Source organism: Paralichthys olivaceus, chromosome 17, assembly GCF_024713975.1.
Source record: "Paralichthys olivaceus isolate ysfri-2021 chromosome 17, ASM2471397v2, whole genome shotgun sequence".
Taxonomy (NCBI): Eukaryota; Metazoa; Chordata; class Actinopteri; order Pleuronectiformes; family Paralichthyidae; genus Paralichthys; species Paralichthys olivaceus.
In genome coordinates this window covers 4,985,987-5,008,065 of record NC_091109.1, presented here as the reverse complement: position 1 = coordinate 5,008,065, position 22,079 = coordinate 4,985,987, and the positions used below count along the sequence as shown (strand labels likewise).

The window sequence follows — 22,079 nt, the reverse complement described above, 5'->3', positions numbered from 1 at the left end:
CAGATGATGGTGGTAATTAATAAGACATCACTTTGATCAATTATTGATTGTCTTTCATTTAGTAGCATGAAATTCAGTCTGTGCTGACTCGCATGGTAAGAGGAGGAGCAGCATCTGATTTTTAACATCTGCAGAGGGGTAGGCAAGTCTCTGAAGTCCCTGGACTTGTCACTAATGGCTCCAAGCTGTTCAGATGAAGGACATAAGGAAAATAAATATACCATAATTGAATGTAATCTTAGATTGTAAACAAACCCAAGATGCAGTATGTACGGTCTTAGTAACAGAAACAGCCAGCAAATACTTTGGAGAGCACGACACAGGTGCAACATTAATCCTTATTAAGATCTTACACTCAGTACCTCAGCTTAAACAAAATAGATACGATGTCAGTCTCATTAAATTTTTTAATATGCGCTTTACGAGCTGATACAGGTAAAGCATTCTCTGTGGCCCTTGTACACTCAGACACATGTTGTGATTGCGGAGCCACTCTAGCTCACTGTGAGCTGGCTTTGCTTGGTTTTTCCTGTAACGAATGGGTTTTTCTTGGTACATGGCTGAGCGCGCAGTCTGGTGCTGTGGGCAAAGTGCCGTGCTCTCATTTCAGTCTCTCTGGGGAGAGGTGCACCATCAGAGAGAAATGATTGAATCTCTTTCTCCGCTCCATTTTCACTCATTTCTCCAGGTTGAGTGGATCAACCTGTGCCCCTGGCGCAAAACTCTGTGTGTGCTGTATGCTTATGTCCGTGTTGGCTCACACACCTCTATGGGCTGCTTTCACTTAATTTAGATGTTGTTTGTAATCAGTCCATCAAGTGTTGCATGTGTTAAACTGTCTTTGTGTCTGTTTTTCAGACGCTGATATGCATTGAGGATGAGTGGAGTTGGTGAAAACCCATCTGACCCTGCCAGGGCAGAGTCAAGAAAACGCAAAGAATGTCCTGCTGAACTTTTAGGACCCAGGTAAGATTTTTACTCCTGTTAAATGTAAATAAGGATACATTTCCCTAAAAATCCTCCTGATGAAGGTCGTCTTGCATTTCTACTCCATCACAAGGAAGTTGTGTGTAACTTTGGCCACTCTTTCATTCGCTGTACCACTTAAACTTTGAAGGGGATGTGAGCCCATTCCCCGCTGAGGCAGGGTACCCCTGCACAGGTTGCTTGCCTATAAGAGGGCTGACATAAAGAGACAGACATAATTCATAGTTTAAACCTACAGACAATTTAGGGCGTCAATTCACAGACAATTGAGTCTTCGGCTTGTGGGAGGATTCGAGTATCCAGAGAAAACCCACACAGTCATGAGGAGAACATGCAGGCTCGAAGTCCAGACGCCTCCTTGTTCTGCGGCGACAGTTATCACGACTGCCCCACCATGCTGCCCAAGGAGGGTTCAAAACCTCCCCCACCACTTCTTACCAACTGCAAGATTGTAAAACAGAAATCCCAACTTCTATTGTATATACAGTAGCAACCCAGTAATTACAAACAATGGCATTATTCTATTGTGGCAGCCAACCCTGGAGCACTGTTGAATTCTGCACTATAAATTTGCATAATTTATCTGGAGACAAGCAACCAAGAATGTAGGTTTCCTTTATTGATGTAGTGCTCTGTGTTTGCACAATTAAGAGGCCTAGAGATATATTTCATACCATATGCAGCATAATTCACCCTAACCTTATTCCTCTTCTTTCTCTCCTCCATGCCAAGGTTTACAGTAGACATTGTGCACTGTCATTTGGCAGCTATGAAAATGAGAGGGCTCTTCTTGAGTGTGTGTGTGTGTGTGTGTGAGAGCACTCCTCTCTGGAGTAGTTTTATAGATGGATTTTCTTTACTTCCCCGACTCTGTGTTCTTTCTGACTGCCTATTCATTGTTTTATAGTGTTAGAATTTTAATTGCTACACAAACATTTACAAGCAGTCAAACCTTTTTAACTATACATCTTTATCTCCCCTGCCATTACCATCTTCTTCCCTGCATTGTCTCACCCCGGTGTTCTCTCTTTGTCTCTGCAGTCCCAAGCGGAGCAACGAGAAGCGCAACCGCGAGCATGAGAACAAGTACATCGAAGAGCTTGCCGAGCTGATCTTTGCCAACTTCAATGACATCGACAACTTCAATGTCAAGCCTGACAAATGTGCAATCCTGAAGGAAACTGTGAAACAAATCAGACAAATAAAGGAGCAAGGTACAAGTGGCAACATGTAAAGTTTTTTTCCCACTTAACTGTCTTTAACATTAGCAGATAAAGATGATACATCCCCAAGTACAACTGTAAAAATAATACTAAGCCGCTTTTTCTAATTAACACACAATATCTGTTCTTTTACAGGTTTTTCTGTTCACTTTTTACAACATGCTGTCTCGTTCTTTACCAAGCTAAATGAATGCTAGCAGATTGATTTAACAGTAGTTTGATTTGTAGTTCCCAATCCTGCAAATAGGTTGCTTCTATATCATGAATATGCAGAGGATCATAAGGCTCTGATGCAACCAGAAGAGCCACAGGTGGCACCGTGTTGGCAGAAACCTCAGATTTGATGGGACAGTATAAATATTATGGTTTGGGATCTGCTCCACATCCGGTAATTGATGTTGTTATTAAAGAGCAGCACAATTGATTTAATGTTCCCCTCTACCACTTCATCATATAAGTTGCATGAACCAGAGCAGTTTAATGTTGGCAGCCGATCTTTCCCACTTTAATTCTGAGCCAGAACATCAGGCGAATGGATCAGTGTGCTTGGTTGTACTTGCCAGCCTCTCCTGTCTCGTAGTCTTTCGCAATCACATTTTACATATTGGATTTACCGGACCGAGATCATTAAAATATCTGTTTTGTTTGTTGTTTCTTAAAGGTAAACATCAAGGTAAATAGTAAATGAAAAATAAGATTGGGCCTTGCGTACATGAAAAGCAGCTGTGTGACTGGTAGACAGAGAGTGGCCCCCTCAAGGTGTACATGAATCAAACCAGCAGATGATGTCGTCATGTTTTTTGTGACTCATGCGTTATGTAATGATGAGCAATGTGATGCAAAAATCACACAAACTCCGGCTACCGTCTGTCCATCCCTCCCCCACTCTGCTGTCTTATTCCATAATCCCCTCCCTCCCTCTCGCTCCCTCTCTCCGACCCTTTTTTTTTTATCACACTGTGCTCGAGTAACATCCCCTGCTTGCTTCTGACGCCATAATAGTGCTACCACTGAGGGAAGGGCTTTACAGTCTTTTCCTTTCTGCTTTGTCCTCCAGACCTCAATGGCCACCTACAAAAAATCCTGAATATAGAAAACTACTTCACCTCATCTGGCTGAGTTCAGGGATACAGCGATTTTAGCAGCCATTCATATTTCTTGTTGCACTTCTAGTTGAACCAGAGAAGGACTGGATGCTCATTTAGATGTCTTTATGTTCAGAGTAGATGTTATATGATTTTACCGCCGCCATTGCTTCTTGTCATTGCACCTCATCTATCATCTGTTTTAGTGTTGCGTTCCAGGACTGTATAGGATTGTTTATAGTGTGTCTTTTTTTTCTGTTGGCCCAGGACTATTTTCCCCCGGCAGCGTCGTTACAGTGTAAAAATATTCCCATTTTATGGAGACATTATTGAATATATTAAATTAAGCTAATGGAAATTGATAACTCTCACTGATTGGTGTCACAGCCCTGCAGAGAAGTGGTATACAGCAGCAACGGCCTTTGAAAACTGGTCCAATATGAAAAGCTTTTAATTTATCCTTATTTATTTCTCTCTTGTCTGCATGTTGCTCCTTTTTGAAATGACGTGCAGTTATATGCTTAGCACATGTTTGCCATTCAGTCTGTTTTCATTTTGCTGCAACCTCACAGAAAATATGTTGAGTAATAATATCTTTAAAGAGCCTATAAATTAACGGCGTACATAGGTGTTTTACAGCTTCCTTTACACTCTTGTGCTAACTCTTGCCAACGCAGTAAAAGCCCAGCCCTCATTGGCTGGAGACTGGGTCATACAATAGCTTTTAAGCTGCAGCCAGAACATTGTTTCGTATTTATTTGAATTCATTATACATAAATGCACTACATGAAACATTTAAATGAGAGGGGACGAAATGGGAAATGTCTTGCCAGTTACAGATTCCGTAGTTATTAATACATTTATTATACAGTTACAAGTAAGTGATCGATCCCTCTGTCTGTCTGTGACACAGTTCTGCAGACAGACAGAAAGCCAGTGAAGGCCGCACTGACATTGAGTGATGGGTCTGTACCCAGGGCAGCTGTGCTGGTATACTGGGCCCTGCTGGGCCTGGAGAGGTCCTGCTGATGCACACATCATTAATGCTGAAAGAGATGAATGTGGGTCTGTGCGCTGTTGCACAAGCCCACAGAGCAGGGGCGATTTTGTGTCTCCTTTCTCACACACACACAAACACAATGGAAGGACGTGATTTTTGTTTGCTTTTTGCAAAAAGTGTTTTCTCACCATATGGTCAGTCTGCTTCTTGGCACGGTGTGACAGTTAAATGTGTCCCCCCAGCAGCCCACTTATATTCCGCCTCTCATCATCATCTTTAAAAGTAGGGCAGCCTACGCTCTGAACATAAGGCTTCTCTGCATGGTTATTAACCCAATAACTCACATGGACAAACGCACATCACCGTAGTGCAGCTACGGGAACGTAAAGGATAATCAAATCTCTCACCAGTTAAACCAATCAAATAACCTTTACATTTAACTGTCAGTATGTACATGTCAAATTATTTTGAGTTTTGTTTTGCACCAGTTTGTTATGCTACAGGTATCTGTATGTGCGACAAGATATATCCTCTATACGTCTATTTATTACACCTCTATACATCACATAGCAATGCTGCAGATTAGTAATTTGAAAAAAGCAGCCCATTTGAATAGAGAGACAGCACCAAGCCAAAGAGTGGTTATAGGAACAACTCACCATGATGGCCCTTATTATTTTTGTCTTAATGAAAATGAGAAAAAAATGTTGTCAGTTTTTTAAAATAAAAAGTTCTAACAACTTGCTTCTCTATTTGGAACAAGAGTTGTTTACATGCTGTCACTGTGTTTCCATAATAGCCTTTTTTCTTTGCATGACAATGCAATCCATCCAGTGGCTGCCACCAGCGTGGCAGCTGCATGTCCTCATACACTCATTTACAATAACCTTTCACTCTGCTGGCTGCTCTATGCTTTGGTTTCAGCCATAGCAACATGTTTTGTATGTGTTTTCTTTTTAACCTGAACTATATTAAATATAACAGAAAAAGTTTAACAAGTGTCTTGTCTACAGTCTAAATCAGTGGGTCTATTACAGGGGACAGCACCTTGCTTTTCTCTTTGAGAAGAAAGAACAGAATACCTGTCATCAAATTCATAAACTTAAGATCCATGAATCAGTTAAATCATTTTGTTGTTGTTGTTTGTCTGTAAACCTTTGTCACTGACTATCCCATCTACAGAAAAAGCTGCAGCAGCAAATGAGGAGGAGGTGCAGAAGGCCGATGTTTCATCAACAGGCCAAAGTGTGATTGACAAAGATGCCTTGGGACCAATGATGCTGGAGGTGGGTACTGCGCCTTCTCTTGCTTAATCATAGTCTCATATCTGGGAAAGAAAACACTGAACACTCAAACTGAAGTGCTCCACCTCCACACTTATACTTAACACTCACATAGGATACACACTCCTCTTTAAAATCATGATTAGTATATAATGAAGAGTGCTATCAGCAGAGAACAATCACAAATGGGGCTGTAGTGGTTGTGTGTGAGTGTAGCAGTGTGAAGTGAAAGCTGCCAGCATCTTGTATCTGCCCTGGATTGGCTGTAAATCACGGAGTGGAGCAATGGCCTTGTTGTCCCACGGAGGGCCACTGAAGTGCTTACGTATAATAGGAAGAAAGCAACAGCCTGGCGAATGAATCAGTCCATTGAGCCTGTCCCCTCACTCACTTCCTCCCTCCCTTTCTCTCTCTCTTACTTTTTCAGTTCTTTTTTTTCTCCCTCCCTCCCTCCTCAACTTGCCTCTAGATCTGTCCTGTCATGGAATATTTATAGCTCTCCTGGTCCAGCGTCACTGAATCGACATGCTAACTTGTGGCTAAATATAGCCCACCACAGCCTGCATGCTCTTCCATCTGTCAGCAGCCCCAAAACTCAGTGATCGGCCATTCACACCCTGCTCCGATCTAGCCATGTCCCCCTGTCCGCCAGCACAGGCTCATTACATGATGCTCAGAGGAGAATGGCTGTCGGTTGGAAATGCACCCTAGTGCCCTGTGACCCCTCCTCAAGGCTCTCTGCTGCCCAAGCACAGAGAGACGAACACGGCTGTGAAAAAACATTAGTGCGCTGTTGTTATAACCTTCTGGGAGCAAGTCTGGTTCTGTCTCATGACTGTTGTGACATCCAGTTTGCATTCCTGTGACACATATGGTGTTGTGTGGTATGATGACATCATGAGAGGGCTGAGATTGTATTGAATTTTTAAAGCTACAATACCCAAAGTTTAAGCACCCATTACATAATTATACTTTTTTTTTTTAAATCTGGAAATTGAATTCAAACCCTTTTTTAATTTTAACAAAAGAACTTTGCCCAAAACTATAACAGAAAATTGGCACATTTGTGGTGTAAGTCAATGAATATCTTATTAGAAAACAAGCATGTTGGTCCAACCAGACTTTCAGTGCCAGATTCTGGTACCTGCCATTTTTTTTATGGTCAGTGCTTCACACACATTTAGGTCGGTACCAAATAATAAGTTTTGTGCTTCTATTCTGGGCCCTGCTAGAGACCAGTTTGACTTGTTTTCAGCAAGATAGCAATGCTTTGTCATGCTGCAGATATATCATGTCTAGCGCAAATGTATGTGAGGAGGAGAGGAGATGAGACCCTTACTCTCCTCACTAGAACAATTCTCTATCTGCTGTGTATTGCACTAGGAGAATGAGCAGTAAAGGGTCATATATCAAAACAATGGGCTCTGTGCAAAATGGAACAGGTGCACATAGAGTGTGGCCCATAGTATATTTATTTATAAAGGCTTTAGTCATCTCTACAGTGCATATTTAATCAGGACATTGTAAATTAAGTTACAGGCTAACAGCATTATGCAAGAGTGTCTGGAAGAAAGCAAGAGTTGGCACTAGAGAGTGTTTGCTCTGTTTCTGTTTGCCCTACTTGTCCAGCACACAGCCTTTTCCTCATACAGCGTGGACTTGCACAACCATGTTCCAAGTTGCACCCATTGCTATCATGCAGTGTGAGACAAGATCTTTTTTTAACTCTATTTTAAGCTCAGGCTGTGTTAATGCAGGCTAGGGGAATACGTGACCGTCCCCCATGAGATCATATGTAATGTTTTGAGTCTTTCCTTAATGTCTGTTATCCAGTGTAGCTCCAAGAACAGGTAGTTGATTATCAGGGGAAGGGAGCTAAACAAACCTCAGTCAACAAGAATCACAGCATAAAAATATATGAAACATATTGTTTGTTATAGATACATACTTAACGTGTGGAGGCGTGAGTGTGTGTAATGATTATCTATGCAGAGGTGAGGGGCAGACACCTTTCAGGCAGGAGTCTCTCATATCTTATCTTGACACCAGCTTTTACAGCTTAACAACCAACAGGATTCCTCTTTAAGGGCTCCTGGTGATTTGATGGCCTAATTGACACGATCCTGTGTGTAATTGTTGACCTGGGGCTGTATTATTTCAATTAAGTGCTCCTCCTCCTCCTCCACATCCTCCAACCTCTGCAGGCACATGCTTTTATCCTGCTTTCTTTCAGCCACACTGATGTCGAGCATTTGCAGGGGTGGATGGATATACCCACTAATCACCTCTTTTTAGACACTATGCAGATGTGAAGCATGAATAGTTTTGTCCTATTTTTTTAAATATAATTTGCTATTGTTGACCATAGACAAGCAGACACATAGAATAATACTCTGTAAAGCTCACAGCTTCTTCTGCATGTGTACAATGTCCTAAAAACCCTGGTCATAAACCAAATTTAGCTTCTGCTGTTGAGTGTGAGACTTTCAGACCAGCACAGTAAAATGACCCCAATAATGTATGAGTAGGGAAAAGCACATAAGGGCAGGTAGGCTTTTAATAACCTACTCGGCTTCAGTATTATTTGCATTAGCAATGGGAGGTAAAAATGCTCAAGTGCTCACATATTTTTACTGTCCTTTTTCTGCTTCCACTTCGCTGATTTGTTCTGTATCCGTGTGAAAAATTGTGAAAAAACGTTGTGACCTCTCTCTCCTCCAGGCCCTGGACGGCTTCTTCTTCGTGGTAAACATGGAGGGCAACATCGTGTTTGTGTCGGAGAACGTGACCCAGTACCTGCGCTACAACCAGGAGGAGCTGATGAACACCAGTGTCTACAGCGTGCTGCATGTCGGCGATCATGCCGAGTTCATCAAGAACCTGCTGCCCAAATCCCTCGGTTAGCCTTGAGCTTATTTCCCCTGCCAACACTGGGCTTTGCTCTCTTGCTTTTTTCTACCTGTCGGTCTCACTGCATCACTTTTGTTCCGTACATCTCTCTCTTCCCTGATTTCGCATGAGTGTCCTCTGTGTTGCATCACTTCCACCTCTGCTCTCATTTACACCCTGGCCGCATCTCTTGTGTTTTTCACAGAGTGTTCTTTCTCTGTCTCCTAACACCCTCATGTCTCTTCATCACCCTGTTCAGACAGGTATGTTGTAGGAGGCTGTTTGATAGTGGTGTTTAATTAAAACACTTAAACGTTCCTGGTTAGAACGGCTACAGTGAGGCTGTGGGAAAGCCGGCTAGTAGAAAGTGTTATATAAGCTTTATATACCAGGATGTCACTGTGCATAATGCATATAGGTTCTTCAGTTTCTCTTTTGCTGATGCTCAGCCCAGACATTTGCTCTTCCTCTTCTCTTCTTCCTCCCTCTCTTTTCACCTAATTAACTTCCTTTTTTGGCTTCTCTCCCCTGTCAGCAGTATCGCTCCCTATATTCTCATCTCATGCCCTTCCTTCCCCCTTCTCTTAATGTTGTGTTATTTTTCTCTCTCTTTCTTCCACACACCCTCACCAAGTTCCTGTTCATGTTTTCACTTTTCCATAACCTAGCCATACCTCCATGAAAACCATTGTCTTTATCCTTGCATTACTCATCTCCAGAAAACAGGCCATTTATTTTTGTATGGCAGACCTTTTTTCTTCCCATCTTTTAGTTTTGCCCTTTTCCATTCCATCTTCTTCTTCCTCACCCCCTATACCCACGTCTATTTAACATCCCACATCTACATTTCCTCCCCTCAAGAGGTGATGGGTATGTATGTCAGGGCGCCCCATTAGGAGCTCTTTCTAAGTCCTTCCTGCGATTCCTCTCCTCTCCTGGTGCTTCAGATTGAGGTCTGAGTGCCCAGCCATCTGGGTGGCAAAGCTGCACAGAGCAGAGTACCCTGGAAATGATCATTGGGCTGTGTCCCAGATACTGGGAGATTATCAATGCACTGAAGGAGATCACAAACCAGATGGAGTGTGATGGGAGTTTGCTGGAGTGAAATGAGTTGTGTGTGTGTGTGTGTGACTGTACAAGTCTCTTATTCTTTTCTTTGTGTATGTGCATGTCTGCCTGCACATGTTTGTACATGCATGTGTGCTCACGCCTGAAAAAATGTTGGAAAGAAGAAGGAAGATTGGCAGTGATGCTTTACAGGACATGCATATGGAACCCTGGCAAGGCTGTGGATAGATGGCACGGGGCTCCAGGTTCTAACTGCTCATTATGACTGATCTCCATCCATTAACTGCTCTCTCCATCGTACACTTTTTCCACCTTCATTCATTCTATCTTGCCGTCATTATGTCTTGAACTCGCAGTGTGGTAGCCTCTCTTGGCTAGCTCATTGCAGCTCCTGATTTTCTCTTTTGTTGTTCAGTTTTGGCTGCAGTAAAATTTGTCAAATAAAATCCCCAAGAAAGCCTCAATGAAAAGCTCTCTGTCCTCTTCTTGCTCCCTTCCAGTGAATGGCGTCCCGTGGTCCAGCGACGTTCCGAGGAGGAACAGTCACACGTTCAACTGCCGAATGCTGGTCAACCCCCTCAGTGACAGCCAGGACGAGGCGCATGAGCCTCAACAGCAGAAATACGAGACCATGCAGTGTTTTGCCGTTTCGGAGCCCAAGTCCATCAAGGAGGAAGGAGATGGTACGGAAGGAGAGAGAGAGTGTCTGTGTCTTTGTGTGTGCGCGTGCGCAGAAACAGAGATTATGCCAAAGCAGGGACCCTACAACAAACAAAGAGCATCTCAAAATACCTAAATTTTAAAACATTTTTGCGATCAAGAAATGTAAGAAGAGAATTGTGAAAATGTCTGAGCGTGATCAAGAGCTCAGACCTTGCAAATCAAATGAGTCAAATTAATTAATACTGAAATACAAAACTCTGAGTCATTCACACAAGAATAGTCTGGACACTGGAGAATATAACAAACAGGTAACAGGAAAAATAAAGTAGTCTCAAAGATAAAGACCATTGACAAAATCAGAGGACAAAATTATAAGCATCTTTACCTCTGACTGATTGTTGTTGTCTTTGTTGTACAGTGGAACGAAAGAATATCAAGTTTGATTAGGAGGGTTAAATATTCATTTAAAATGCAGTCCTTCATTATTATGATGTAGATACAGCTTTATAAATGAAATTGTATGTGAAAAGAGAAAACTATAAGCAACTGATGAAGAGCTGTGCTGATGCCAGTCAGCTTATACCCATGAAAAGTTAAGTGACACGAGAGAGAGGAGAGGCCGGGCAGCTGTCATTAAAGCTCATCTATAATTCATTTACATTCCTCACAAATCAGAGCTTATGAGGGAAGGATGGGCTTTAATCGTGTGTTGCATCAGGGAACCAGTCTTTTGATAACCTTCAAATAGGTTTCAGAACAACAGCTTCAGAGTCCAGAAGAATATATATATTAAGTGGTATGTTGTCTCTGATCTGATCCAATGTTCAGGCTACATCCACAGTATTACGTTTCCATTTGAAAAAGCATCAGCACTGCTACTGATGAGCCTGGTATCCACACTACTCAAGAGTTTTAGAGCTGCTAAAACCGAAAAGTTCTGAAACGCAGGTAGCCCCATTGAAGTTTGGAAAGTATTAGAGCCTCTAAAACAGAGATGTTTGGAAACAATGATCTAGACACCCACTTCAGAAACAAATGTAATGGCATTAGGTCCAGTTGATCTTATTTTTGCTAAGAGCTGTTTTGCAGTTAAATGCTGCATTTTACAATGAACACAGTCTACAAACAAAACCGTAGAAGTATTGATCTTACCTAAGAGGTTATTGGGCTTTTCTAGTAGTTTTCCCGGTTATTTATTGGATCCTGTCGTTTAAGGAAAATTTCATCACAAGTGACTGTTCCCTGTCCGAGATATTTCTGGACTTTGAAAAGCACAAGCATGCTCTCAAAATGTAATATTCTACATCTTAACTAGCCAAATTGTATTTGTTCTGTGGCTTCAATGACACCATAACTCCCCTCTGCCAAATTATGACCTGGTTGTTTATTAAAACAATAAGGAAAAAATCATGTTTCACTCCACGCTTAGTCTCAACCTGTCTTTTCCAACTTTGGCTGCCTCTGCGCACCAGCAGCTTGCCAGCCATACTTTGGCAAATAGATAAACTCGGAACCAGGCCAGAGGTGTGTGTGTGTGTGTGTGTGTGTGTGTGTGTGTGTGTGTGTGTGTGTGTGTGTGTGTGTGTGTGTGTGTGTGTGTGTGTGTGTGTGTGTGTGTGTGTGTGTGTGTGTGTGTGTGTGTGTGTGTGTGTAGTAGTAGTTATGGTTGCAGGAATTTGTCCAGCTATAGACAGAGAAGGAAGGAAAGAGAATTCTTAGACCTATCAGCTGGACCACCCAAGATGCAGTGTTTACAAGTTGAAATAAGGTGTGCGTGTGTGTATGTGTGTCACTGTCAGGCCTGGCAGGCATTTCTTTGCCAGAAACATGTGTGGGATTGTGGGTATTGCTGGCACAGGGAAGTTAGACAGTGGACTTTTTGGGGTCACCCCAGCCCTGGGCTTGGCGTTGTCATCTGTGCGCCTGTTAGAGACGACTGTCATGATTGAGCGATGGCAATCTTTAATGTTGGGTCAGGGGAGGTGTCATCAGTGTGAGATGGCACTGTAGGTGAGACCAGCCGGAGATGCGCACACACATACATGCACACACGCACACCTTCAAAGGTCACACTTCATCATTTCCCTTGCCAGCAATGGCTGCTCCTCCTCATGAAAGGAACGGGACTCTGATCCCCATGCTCATTAATAACTGTATTAATTATGCTGCCTGGAAATAACATGCATTTCATTTTTTTTCCCCTCCCTCTGTCTCTATCATTTACATCCCTATCCTCTCCTCTCCCATCCCCCTTCATTCCTTGTCTCGGTCCTGTCCTCTTTGTTACCTCCTCTACATCACCTTTTTTTGCTCCTTTTTTCTGTCCGCTCCTCTGTTCTCCCTCTCCTCCCCTCCTGTTATTTTTTTTTTTTTTTTTAATTCAGACTTCCAGTCGTGCCTGATCTGTGTGGCTCGCAGGGTGCCCATGAAGGAAAGACCTGTGCATCCCACTCCTGAGAGCTTCACCACGCGCCAGGACCTGCAAGGTACACAATCCAGTCACACATCCAGGAGATGCAAACTATTATAAACAAAACTCAGCCAACCATTTTTTTCTTAAAAGGATGTTAGGCTCTAAAATTAGTAGTAAGTGAGTAGCAAAAAAATGGTTGTGGAAAAAATATAGTGCTCTATATGAATGTTGCAGACAGTTGTCTGTGTTTGACCTGGTCTTTGATGTGATCAGAATATTTGTGTGTGGCATGGCCACACAGACACAACATACAATAACAATAACACACAATAATTTGTCACAGTAGTTTCATACCCATACTTCCGTAAGTGTGAATTAATTGCTTTGTGTCTGTTAGATCAGTTCTTAACATATTTCATTTTCTTCTTCTTCTCTACAATCTTCTTTTGCCTGAGGGAGCTGGCTGAATATAGTGTAGAGTTGTAAAAAGCTATGGCTGTGATTGTTTGTGTGACAAGTCTTTCAGCAGTCTGCTTGTTATCCCTTAAAATGCATCACTGCCTCCATTTAAATTACAATCTGGTGAGGGGCAGCTTGTACACTGCTACGAGTGTGTGGTTTGTGTTTGTCTGTACACAGGCAACAAGGTTGTACATGTTGAGTTCTGAAGACAGTTGATGCCTTGACAACCCTGGGGATTTTTTAAATGAATCCTTCAAATAATTGTTTAATGTATTGAAATGTTGATCATACTTAATTTGTATTCTCATGTTTATTCTCATCTAAACATCATCTAAACATCTCATCTGTTTGCTTCTCTTATGTTACGTCACCAGGACAATACCACAGCAGAAACTTTGAGCTGAAGCTGTTGAAAAATTCTTCTTAACTTCTGGTCAACAAGCTGATCTGTGTGTTTATGTTTGAGAGAGACATTAAATCCCCATCAGCTCAGTTGGTGTGTCCATGTGTGACTAAGGCCTTCCTAATCCGGTCCTCTGTGTTTAGGTAAGATTACGTCCCTGGATACCAGTCTGCTGCGGGCGTCCATGAAACCAGGCTGGGAAGATCTGGTGAGGCGCTGCATCCAGAGGTTCCACCTACAGAATGATGGAGAGATGTCTTTTGCCAAGAGACATCAGCAGGAAGGTAAAATTTTAAACTGCTAAGGACAAACTGTTCAATCCTCAGCTCTTGTAAGTTACTCCCTTCAGTCTGATGTTACTGCAAAAGCATATAATGTTAATTTAATTAGGGCTCCCTCCTTTGTTTACCTCATTCCAATCACTATTTTTTTGAACAGTTTATAATTTCTAGTAATGTTTCTTGTGTCATCTACTGATGTATGTGCACATGTGTCCTCAGTGCTCCGCCATGGCCAAGCGTTCAGCCCCATCTACCGGTTCTCGCTCTCGGACGGAACCATTGTGTCAGCCCACACCAAGAGCAAACTTGTGCGCTCACCCGCCACCAACGAACCCCAGCTTTACATGTCCCTGCATATTTTGCAGAGGTATGTCTCACTAATCTACAGCTGTGTCAGAAACAGAGAGTCAAATCTGCAGCATGAACTTGCTTTTACATGTTTTAGCCTGTAATACCCTGCAGCATAATGTCATGGCTCCTTGTGTTCTGCATGGATGGGATAATATGTTAGAAATTCATGCTTCCAATGGTCTGGGTTTTGTGGGGATACTGTCGCAGGTAAATCAGAAAAATAGAATTTATTTACCCACCCTTTCCCTGTGGTATGTGCAGATAGTTTGTGGTTGTTTTTACCAAATTGCTGGTGAAAAACAACCAGTCTTGGTTTGTTGTGCTCAAATAAGAGTAGAATAATGTTTGAAAAAAATCAGCAGCAATCTATCAAAGACAAACACCAGAACCCTGCAAAATTCTATCTTTTCTAGCCTGTTCAGTTGTGTAACACTCTGCTAAAATCAGCTGTATCATCTGTGTGTTTGTTTTCAACGTCTAGGGAGCAGACAGTATGTGGAATGGGCCAGGATATGGGTCCTGGCAGTCAGGCCACAGGGATGGCTCCAAAACCGATGAACTCCTCTACTCCCTCCATGACTCCTCCAACCCCAGGCAGTTTGCCAGGTTCGGGGCTTCAGGGCCAAGACATTACCTTTAGCAGCAACAGCACGCCTTTTTCACCCCCAGGCCCCGCTGGACCCAGAGAACCAGCAGCCATGGGCCATATGCAGGGCTACCGTTTTGGCTGCCCCCCACCACACAACCACACTGGGGGCATGCAGCCACCACAGCAGAGCCCAAACTGGAGGATGAACAGCCCCTCTCGCGCTAGCCCCAGCCCCGCCGGAGGGCCACATCCGCCTCAACAGAACTCAATGCTGTCACCCAGGCACCGAGGTAGTCCCGGGGGGGCGGGCAGCCCTCGAGTAGCAGGAGGCCTGCACTCACCATCCCCAGTGGGGATGTGTGGCGGAGGACCTGGAGCAGCAGGCAGTAGTAGCACCACTAGTGCCCATGCTAACAGCTACACTAGCAGTTCTCTGTCAGCTCTGCAGGCCCTAAGTGAGTGTCATGGTGTAGGACACGGGCATGGACCCCCTCACGCACATACACTGGGGTCTCCAGACCGGAAGATAGGTTCCCCAGTAGGGGTCACACCAGGATCAGGGGTAAACCCTCATCTGATGTCAAAAATGGGAGGAGGCTGTGGTGCTGCAGGTGGCACAGGAGACTCATTTGGCCCTCACACAGAAGTGGGTCAGGGGCACACACAGGGTCAGACAGAGGGCAACCTAGCTGAGGCCAAGGAGGAGAGAGAAGGGGCGCCTGAGGGCCATGATGCTCACAACCGTCTTCATGACAACAAGGGCCACACCAAGCTACTGCAACTGCTCACCACCAAGCCAGAGCCTCTAGAGACGCCCCTGTCCCCTGGCGCAGGAGGTGAGGGAAAAGACCAGGCTGGGACAGGGGTCAGAGGTGGCCCCACGGGAGGAAACACTCATGCCACATCCCTCAAAGAAAAACACAAAATCCTCCACCAGCTGCTGCAGAACAGTACGTCTCCTGTAGACCTGGCCAAACTCACTGCAGAGGCCACAGGCAAAGAGCTGGGCCAAGACCAAACCCAGGGTGCTGGTAGTACAGCTACCGGGGCAGACATTGCTCCAAAGCAGGAGCCACTGAGCCCTAAGAAGAAGGACAATGCCTTGCTACGCTACCTACTGGACAAGGATGATAATGCGCTGAAGGACAAGGTCCCTAAGCTGGAGCCTGGGGAGGTGAAGGTTGAAGGTGGCAAAAACACCCATGTTAAGGTGGAGAAACAAGACGCAGGATACGACCGGGCTGAGCAGGTCAGTTTCTTACATGAATCAAAAAAGAGCTATTGATTTAGATTTTTAAAACTAGCATGATAAATTCTATACTGCATCATTTACGTCTGTGAAATTATCCAGAGTAAAATGTACCAGAGTTGTCTTCAGTGATTTGTAAAATGTTTCATTCATTTAACACTTTTCTAGACAATCAAAACACTTTACATTGCGTCACATTCATCCATTCATTCATACAGCACTTTGATCACTCACACACTGACAGCACAGCCATCAGAGGCTATTTGGGGTTCAGTGTCCAAGGACACTTCAACATGCAGACTGGACTCTTTAGCTCATTGCACAAACCAAAACTTTCTGCCCTGTGCTGCTCTACTTATCTCTTCTCTGTGTCTGAGCATTAATCTGGGTTAGGTAGCAGATGTTTGCTTCTCCAAGTGCCATGTTCACACATGAGCTAACCACACAAACGTTCTGGCAGTGTAAAGACCAAACAGAATTTGTGACCTATCTACAGTCACATTCATATTTAGTCTTGTCATATACACTCAAGACATCCTGCATGTTTTTTTTACTCCTGTATATAAACACATCTGGTCCTTTTGACTGCCTATGTGTTGGCAGCACATGCTGAGGGAAGCGATTCGCCAGCTTCAAACAACTGTGACATTTGGAAGGAGCCCCTGTGGTTCTCCAGCCATTTGATCCTGTTTGCGTTTGGCCAGAACCCTCAGGTTTGGCACAGAGCTCCGGTCCGACCTGGCACCCAAAGAGAGAGGGGAAGAAAAAGAGTAAAAAGGGGAGTGAGCCGGGAGAGTGTTGCTGGTGAAACTCACCAGTTCTGTGGATCAGGAGGCTTTAGTTTTCAAATTCTCTACTGCGGGAAAGAAAATGTATCACACGCATCACTGACAAACCACAGAACTACATAGAAATAAACAATTTTACATAAATGCTCTTTGCTATATCTTCTCTCTCAGTGCCTTCCTCTTAAAGCAGTCGGGAAATCAAAGACACATAGATGCTCTTTAAATATCACGAACATGGAACTGAAGCAACGTCCAAAATTATCGTGATCCTAGTTAAGGATATTGATGGATGCATTGGAAATGTGCACCAGTGTAGGTTTGACGAGGAGATCAGGAAAAAACCTTTTTAAGACTTAGTCGCCCCCTAATTATCCTCCTCCTCCTTTGTGGCACATTCTGCAGAGACCATGTTGTTTTTGCACTCAGGCAGACAGAAGGACAGTGGTACATAATGTCAGCTAGCTACGCCTGCTAGCGGTGTATGTACAGTATGTGCTCAGCAACTTGGGTACACACGAAGAAGACGAGAAAAAAGGCGATTGGATGGATAATAAGAGCTGCTGTTGAACCGAACAAAGAAGGAGAGATGAGAGAGGTGTAGATACCCCCAGGAGAGCCCAGCGTCGGCAGGCAGAGTGAAAATGATGAGCCATATGCTCCTGCATGTCCTCTCTGCTACCATGGAGATAGAGGGGAGAGGGAGTGGTGTGTTTGTAGAGCAAGCAACATACAAAAAACAATAGGAGGAAAGAGAAATTGAGAGAAAGAGGTTCAATATGTATGATCCTGAGTATAATTCTCTAGAAGTGGCTGCAGAATTGAATAATTAGTTAATTGTTGCCTTGTGTTGACAATAAGAATGAAACAGGTGAATTCTGGGAATCACACTTACATGGTGAACAGTGATAGGGATTGTTCATTTGACTTTAGCAGATTCCACTAACTATAAAAAAGGTGTATTTGTTTGAAGTGAACTAAGTCCTCTCATCCTTCTCTCATCTGACCTCGCTCACTGTTTTCTCTCGCGCTCTGCCTCTCTCCTCTTCATGATTGTTTGACGGCTGAATTATTGATGGCTGGAGCAGAGCTAAATGAGAAATCAGAGCAGAGAGCAGCAGCATTGGCTTAGCTGATGGCTGAAGGAACTATAGGTATGGTTGACTAGTCCCATGAGTTTATGGGAGGCAGGGATTATCTGCATGCGCGCGTGTGTGTGTGTTCGTTCCCAGGTCTATTAAAAAACATATTGTCCCAAGCTCCCACTGCAGCAATGTCCACATTTTCCATGTAATTAATTTAGCCCAGGATTCAGTTTATCTTTACTCCAAGCTATATTATGTTATTATAATAATAATAAGACAACCTATGTTGCACTGTTGCATGATTTGTTAATTCCTGTGTTTTAAGTATTTTTTTTTAAGTGTTATAATAGCAAAAGCCCCTCACTGTCTCTACATTTGAGTAAGGAGGTAAACAAATGACTTCATTCAGAGCCAACGCTGTCACTATTATGTTTTAATAGGATGTCAGTAGTTCCTGCTGGACCTCCTACTTCAGTTTCCCTTTCAATATAAGAAAGAACATCATGTCGAAGTGCGTACCAAAACATATCATTTCCATTGGTGCGCCCTCACAAGTAAACGTGCTCTACACTAGTCATACAGGCCTGTTTGTATTGTAGGATTTTCAAAACTGCTGAGCCAGTTTCCGCCTGAAAGACAAGGAAGAGTTGTTCGATATCATTAATATTATTGAAACGTATACTGTTTCTCTGTTTAACTTCCCTTTTCTCTGACGGTTTCTCATTTAAAGACCTAAGACATACATTTAAAAAGTACTATCTAGTAACAATCCCAGCATGATGACTATTGCAATTGCAAGTAATGTTGCATGCACACTTTAAAACTGTTATATCAGCTCTGTCAGACAATGAGTACATTTTTGATAAGTTGTTTTTTTGTTGAATTCTTATATAAATATACAGCTCTGGGCTGAAACAACGTTTCCTTTTGCCTCACTTGGCACTGGTACTTCTGCTTTACCCACCCTGTTTCTCACTTCCCTTTCCCATAGAATGACATGAATGTAGGTCAGAAAGACACAAGTCTTGTTCTATTGCCCTGAACTCTATATTGACGTCAAGGCCCAAATGCTGTGCATGAAATGTATAGCTGTCAAAAATGACGAGATTAAAAACCTGCTTCTTTGCAGATGTGACTAGACTTTAAGCTGAGTTCCAAACGGACACAAGTCAAATTGTAAGAATCCACATTTGGCAGGGCCTCATTGCCACCCTGCTGTGAGAGAATCAGCCTCTGCTGTTGCTTAGCACGCAACCGAGCCTTCTGTATCAGACATGCTTGAACTGCACGGCGTGTCGTCATTTGTTCCCCTCTGTACAGTTAATTTCTGCAGTTTCATGTAAATGAAATTTGAGTGTGCCCATAAGATTGAAGTTAAACGTCAGTTTTTCTTCCTTCACTTCTGTCTCTACCATGCTTTTTTAAACAAGATGCTTATTTGTGTGTTGGGTGTGGATGTAAATAAGCAGATGGAGCCCGAGGCAAAAAACATACAGGATTTTTAAATATGCCTCTGAACCCTTTAACAAACTGCCTCTTGTATTTGTCCTTAGCTGCTCATCCGGATTGAGTACAGTTCTGATGTCAAGATGTGAAATTGTCTTCTTTAAATGAGACACAGCTTAAAACTGAATATTTAATAAAGGTCATTTGGCCTCACAAATCTTTGTTGTACCAAAATACAGTATAGTAGCCCGATAAGCACGTGAGAGGGACTTGGATTGCATTACATGCACACACATGCATTGCAGGCAGAGAGTAACAGGGATTGATGGAAATAGGACCCATTAAGGGTAAAAGCAACAAGAGAAGTCGAGAGAATAGAAAGTGGGAGGAGAGAGAAATGGAGAGGAGGAGGAAGAGAGTGAACCGAGAGCGTACAGGAGCATTACATCATTCCTGACCTCATTAGGGCTTTTCTCTCTCCCACCACCGCCACCCCTCACTCTGCTGCTCTCTCCCTCATATCCTGTATGTGCGCCTGCTGCTGTGTACAGTGTGAGGCTGCTTGTTTCCCTCTGCGTATATTTTCATAACAGGAGCCTCCTCCAAGGTGGAAGAGAAAAAGATCCAACAGTAAAACGTGTTTGTAAGCAGGACCAAAGCATTAGTCCTTGGCTGAAGCAGATAAAGGTTCTGTCTGGTGTTTATCTTATCACTGGTAGCATTTTGCATACCTCAGTTATATGTCATTGCCAAGAACAGTGGAGTGCAACATTGAAACTGTGGCTGCTGTGCTGTTTTCCTGCTGTACAGTGTGTCACGATCAGTTGTCAGTGATTCCAAGTGTGCTGCACTCTGGTGGCCACTTGCAGACAGTGCGACTTATTTACCTTCAGTCCCTCAGGCCTGTGTAGGAAGCACAATGTTGCCAATGTTGAGTTTTCAGATCAGTATTGACTATTACCTACTTTTTTCAGTGTGTTAGTAGAAATTAAATTCTAGTAGGCTGTAGTTTGGGTTGCTTTTCACAAAGGTGATTGTTTGGCTTTGTCAGAGTTGTTTTCATGGACTCTTTTTAAGTTGTTGTTCAAGCAATGCTGCATTGTTCAGGCGTTCCTCTTATTTTGTCCACCCCCTATGTGTCTTACAAAGCAATAGAAATATAGTGGAGACAGCTCCAGTGTCCTAAAACAAATCCCTGTTTTCTGAGAGGTTCACCTTTCATAGTTGTAGCGATTCTTCAGTGAAACCAGACCCCAGCATGGCTTTGTCTTTGTTTAAGATGGTTGTGTGAAAAACTAAACAAAAACTGTGCAGATGAGCCGAAGCCTTTCTGTATATGAACGCAGCCCGGGGCTGTGTTGGGCTGGCTCAGTCAAACTGTTTACAGAAGGGGGTGAGAGAGCTGTTCAAACTTCGGCACCAACCAAACTCCTCATGTTGCTCTCCCATGTTACTCAGCATAAAGAAGCCTTGGTAGCCTTGTTTACCATCTTTAAATAATATGTCTAATAGTTATGGCATTCCTTATTATGTGCTTCAAAATACTGGACTATGAAAGGGGCAGCAGCTGTAGTGTAAGCAAGGACTTGTGTCTGCTAAGTTAAAGTGAAGTGTGGCCTAGATTTGATTGAAATGGTCCATTTTATCCCGAGGTTACTGCTGTTATTATAAACAAGGCCAAGCCTGCTATTCTCATCTCCCAGATATAGACTCATCATGCAATTGTTGTTGTGTTTACTTCCCTATTTTGCTGTGTGAGTGTGTTTGCCTGTCACATTTATAATTTTATTCTGCAGGTGAGGCAGCAATTGGTTTCTAAATGGAACATCTATATCAATCATCTGTTTCTGTGTTTTCACACTTTTCCCTTTTTTTTGTCTCGTGTCCTCTCTAGTCGTCGGAGCTGGATGACATCCTGAACGACCTTCATAATGCACAGCCGCAGCTCTTCTGTGAGCCACGGCCTGTTTCATTGCCCAGTCCCATGGACAAGCAGAACATCATCAATGACATCCTGCAAATGTCCGAGAACAATCCCACCATGGTAGCACAGCACCGGGGCATCGGTCCTGGCATGGCACCAACTAGTGAGTCTCAGACTTAGAAAACAAGTGCACACAAGTGTTTCCCTCTCACTGTGGACCACGTCATATTAAAAGAAAATACTCAAATCATACGATCATAATTTTTTTAATATAATATTTTGTATTTACATTTCCACAATGTGCATTTGGCTAAATCCATGTGTTCCTGTCTTCAGACTTCGGGGGTGTCCGACCGGGCCAGCCAACCCGGGGTCTGCCTGTGAGGAGTGTGTCTCTGGAAATGAATGTGTCCCCCCAGCAGCCCTCATTACAGTATCCAATAAGGGCCACAAGTCCATACACCCTTATGCAGCAGCAACAGCAGCAAAGCATGGTGGGAAATCATGGAATGATGGCTAACCAGGCCGGTATGGTGAACACAGGTAGGTGTGAACGTCCGGCTTTGGTTGTGACGGTTCATGATGTTATTGACACTGAATATGTTGCTGTCATTGTTGCTGAATGTACCTGGATGTAAGCCATCTCATATGTTGTGTCATACAGTTCCCAGGACATTACTTGAATAGAATTAACAGACTAAATACACAAAAGAAAATGTACAATGACATCATGTAAAGCTTGATATCAATTCATTATAACACAGACTAGGAAAAAAGAGCAAAAGAAACAAGTTTCCAGCCATTATACACTTAAAGTTTCAGTGTGTAGTATTTAGTGACATCTAGTGGTGAAGTTGCACAGTGCAGCTGAATACCCCTCACCTCACCCTCCC

At 43.2% G+C, this 22,079-nt stretch overlaps 1 protein-coding gene across 7 annotated transcripts in view; it reads left to right on the top strand.

The window, feature by feature from the left end:
- ncoa2 (nuclear receptor coactivator 2) overlaps positions 1 to 22,079 on the top strand; it is a 54,937-nt gene that overhangs the window by 23,241 nt on the left and 9,617 nt on the right. For all 7 annotated transcript variants that reach the window (XM_020087538.2, XM_020087541.2, XM_020087545.2 and 4 more), the window contains 11 exons: positions 859 to 966; positions 2,029 to 2,201; positions 5,478 to 5,581; positions 8,300 to 8,477; positions 10,036 to 10,218; positions 12,583 to 12,684; positions 13,620 to 13,760; positions 13,977 to 14,124; positions 14,590 to 15,946; positions 21,157 to 21,349; positions 21,523 to 21,729. In XM_020087538.2, the coding sequence (XP_019943097.1) occupies positions 878 to 966; positions 2,029 to 2,201; positions 5,478 to 5,581; positions 8,300 to 8,477; positions 10,036 to 10,218; positions 12,583 to 12,684; positions 13,620 to 13,760; positions 13,977 to 14,124; positions 14,590 to 15,946; positions 21,157 to 21,349; positions 21,523 to 21,729 (2,875 nt within the window). In that variant the 5' untranslated portion in view covers positions 859 to 877. The remainder of the gene's footprint in view (positions 1 to 858; positions 967 to 2,028; positions 2,202 to 5,477; positions 5,582 to 8,299; positions 8,478 to 10,035; positions 10,219 to 12,582; positions 12,685 to 13,619; positions 13,761 to 13,976; positions 14,125 to 14,589; positions 15,947 to 21,156; positions 21,350 to 21,522; positions 21,730 to 22,079) is intronic.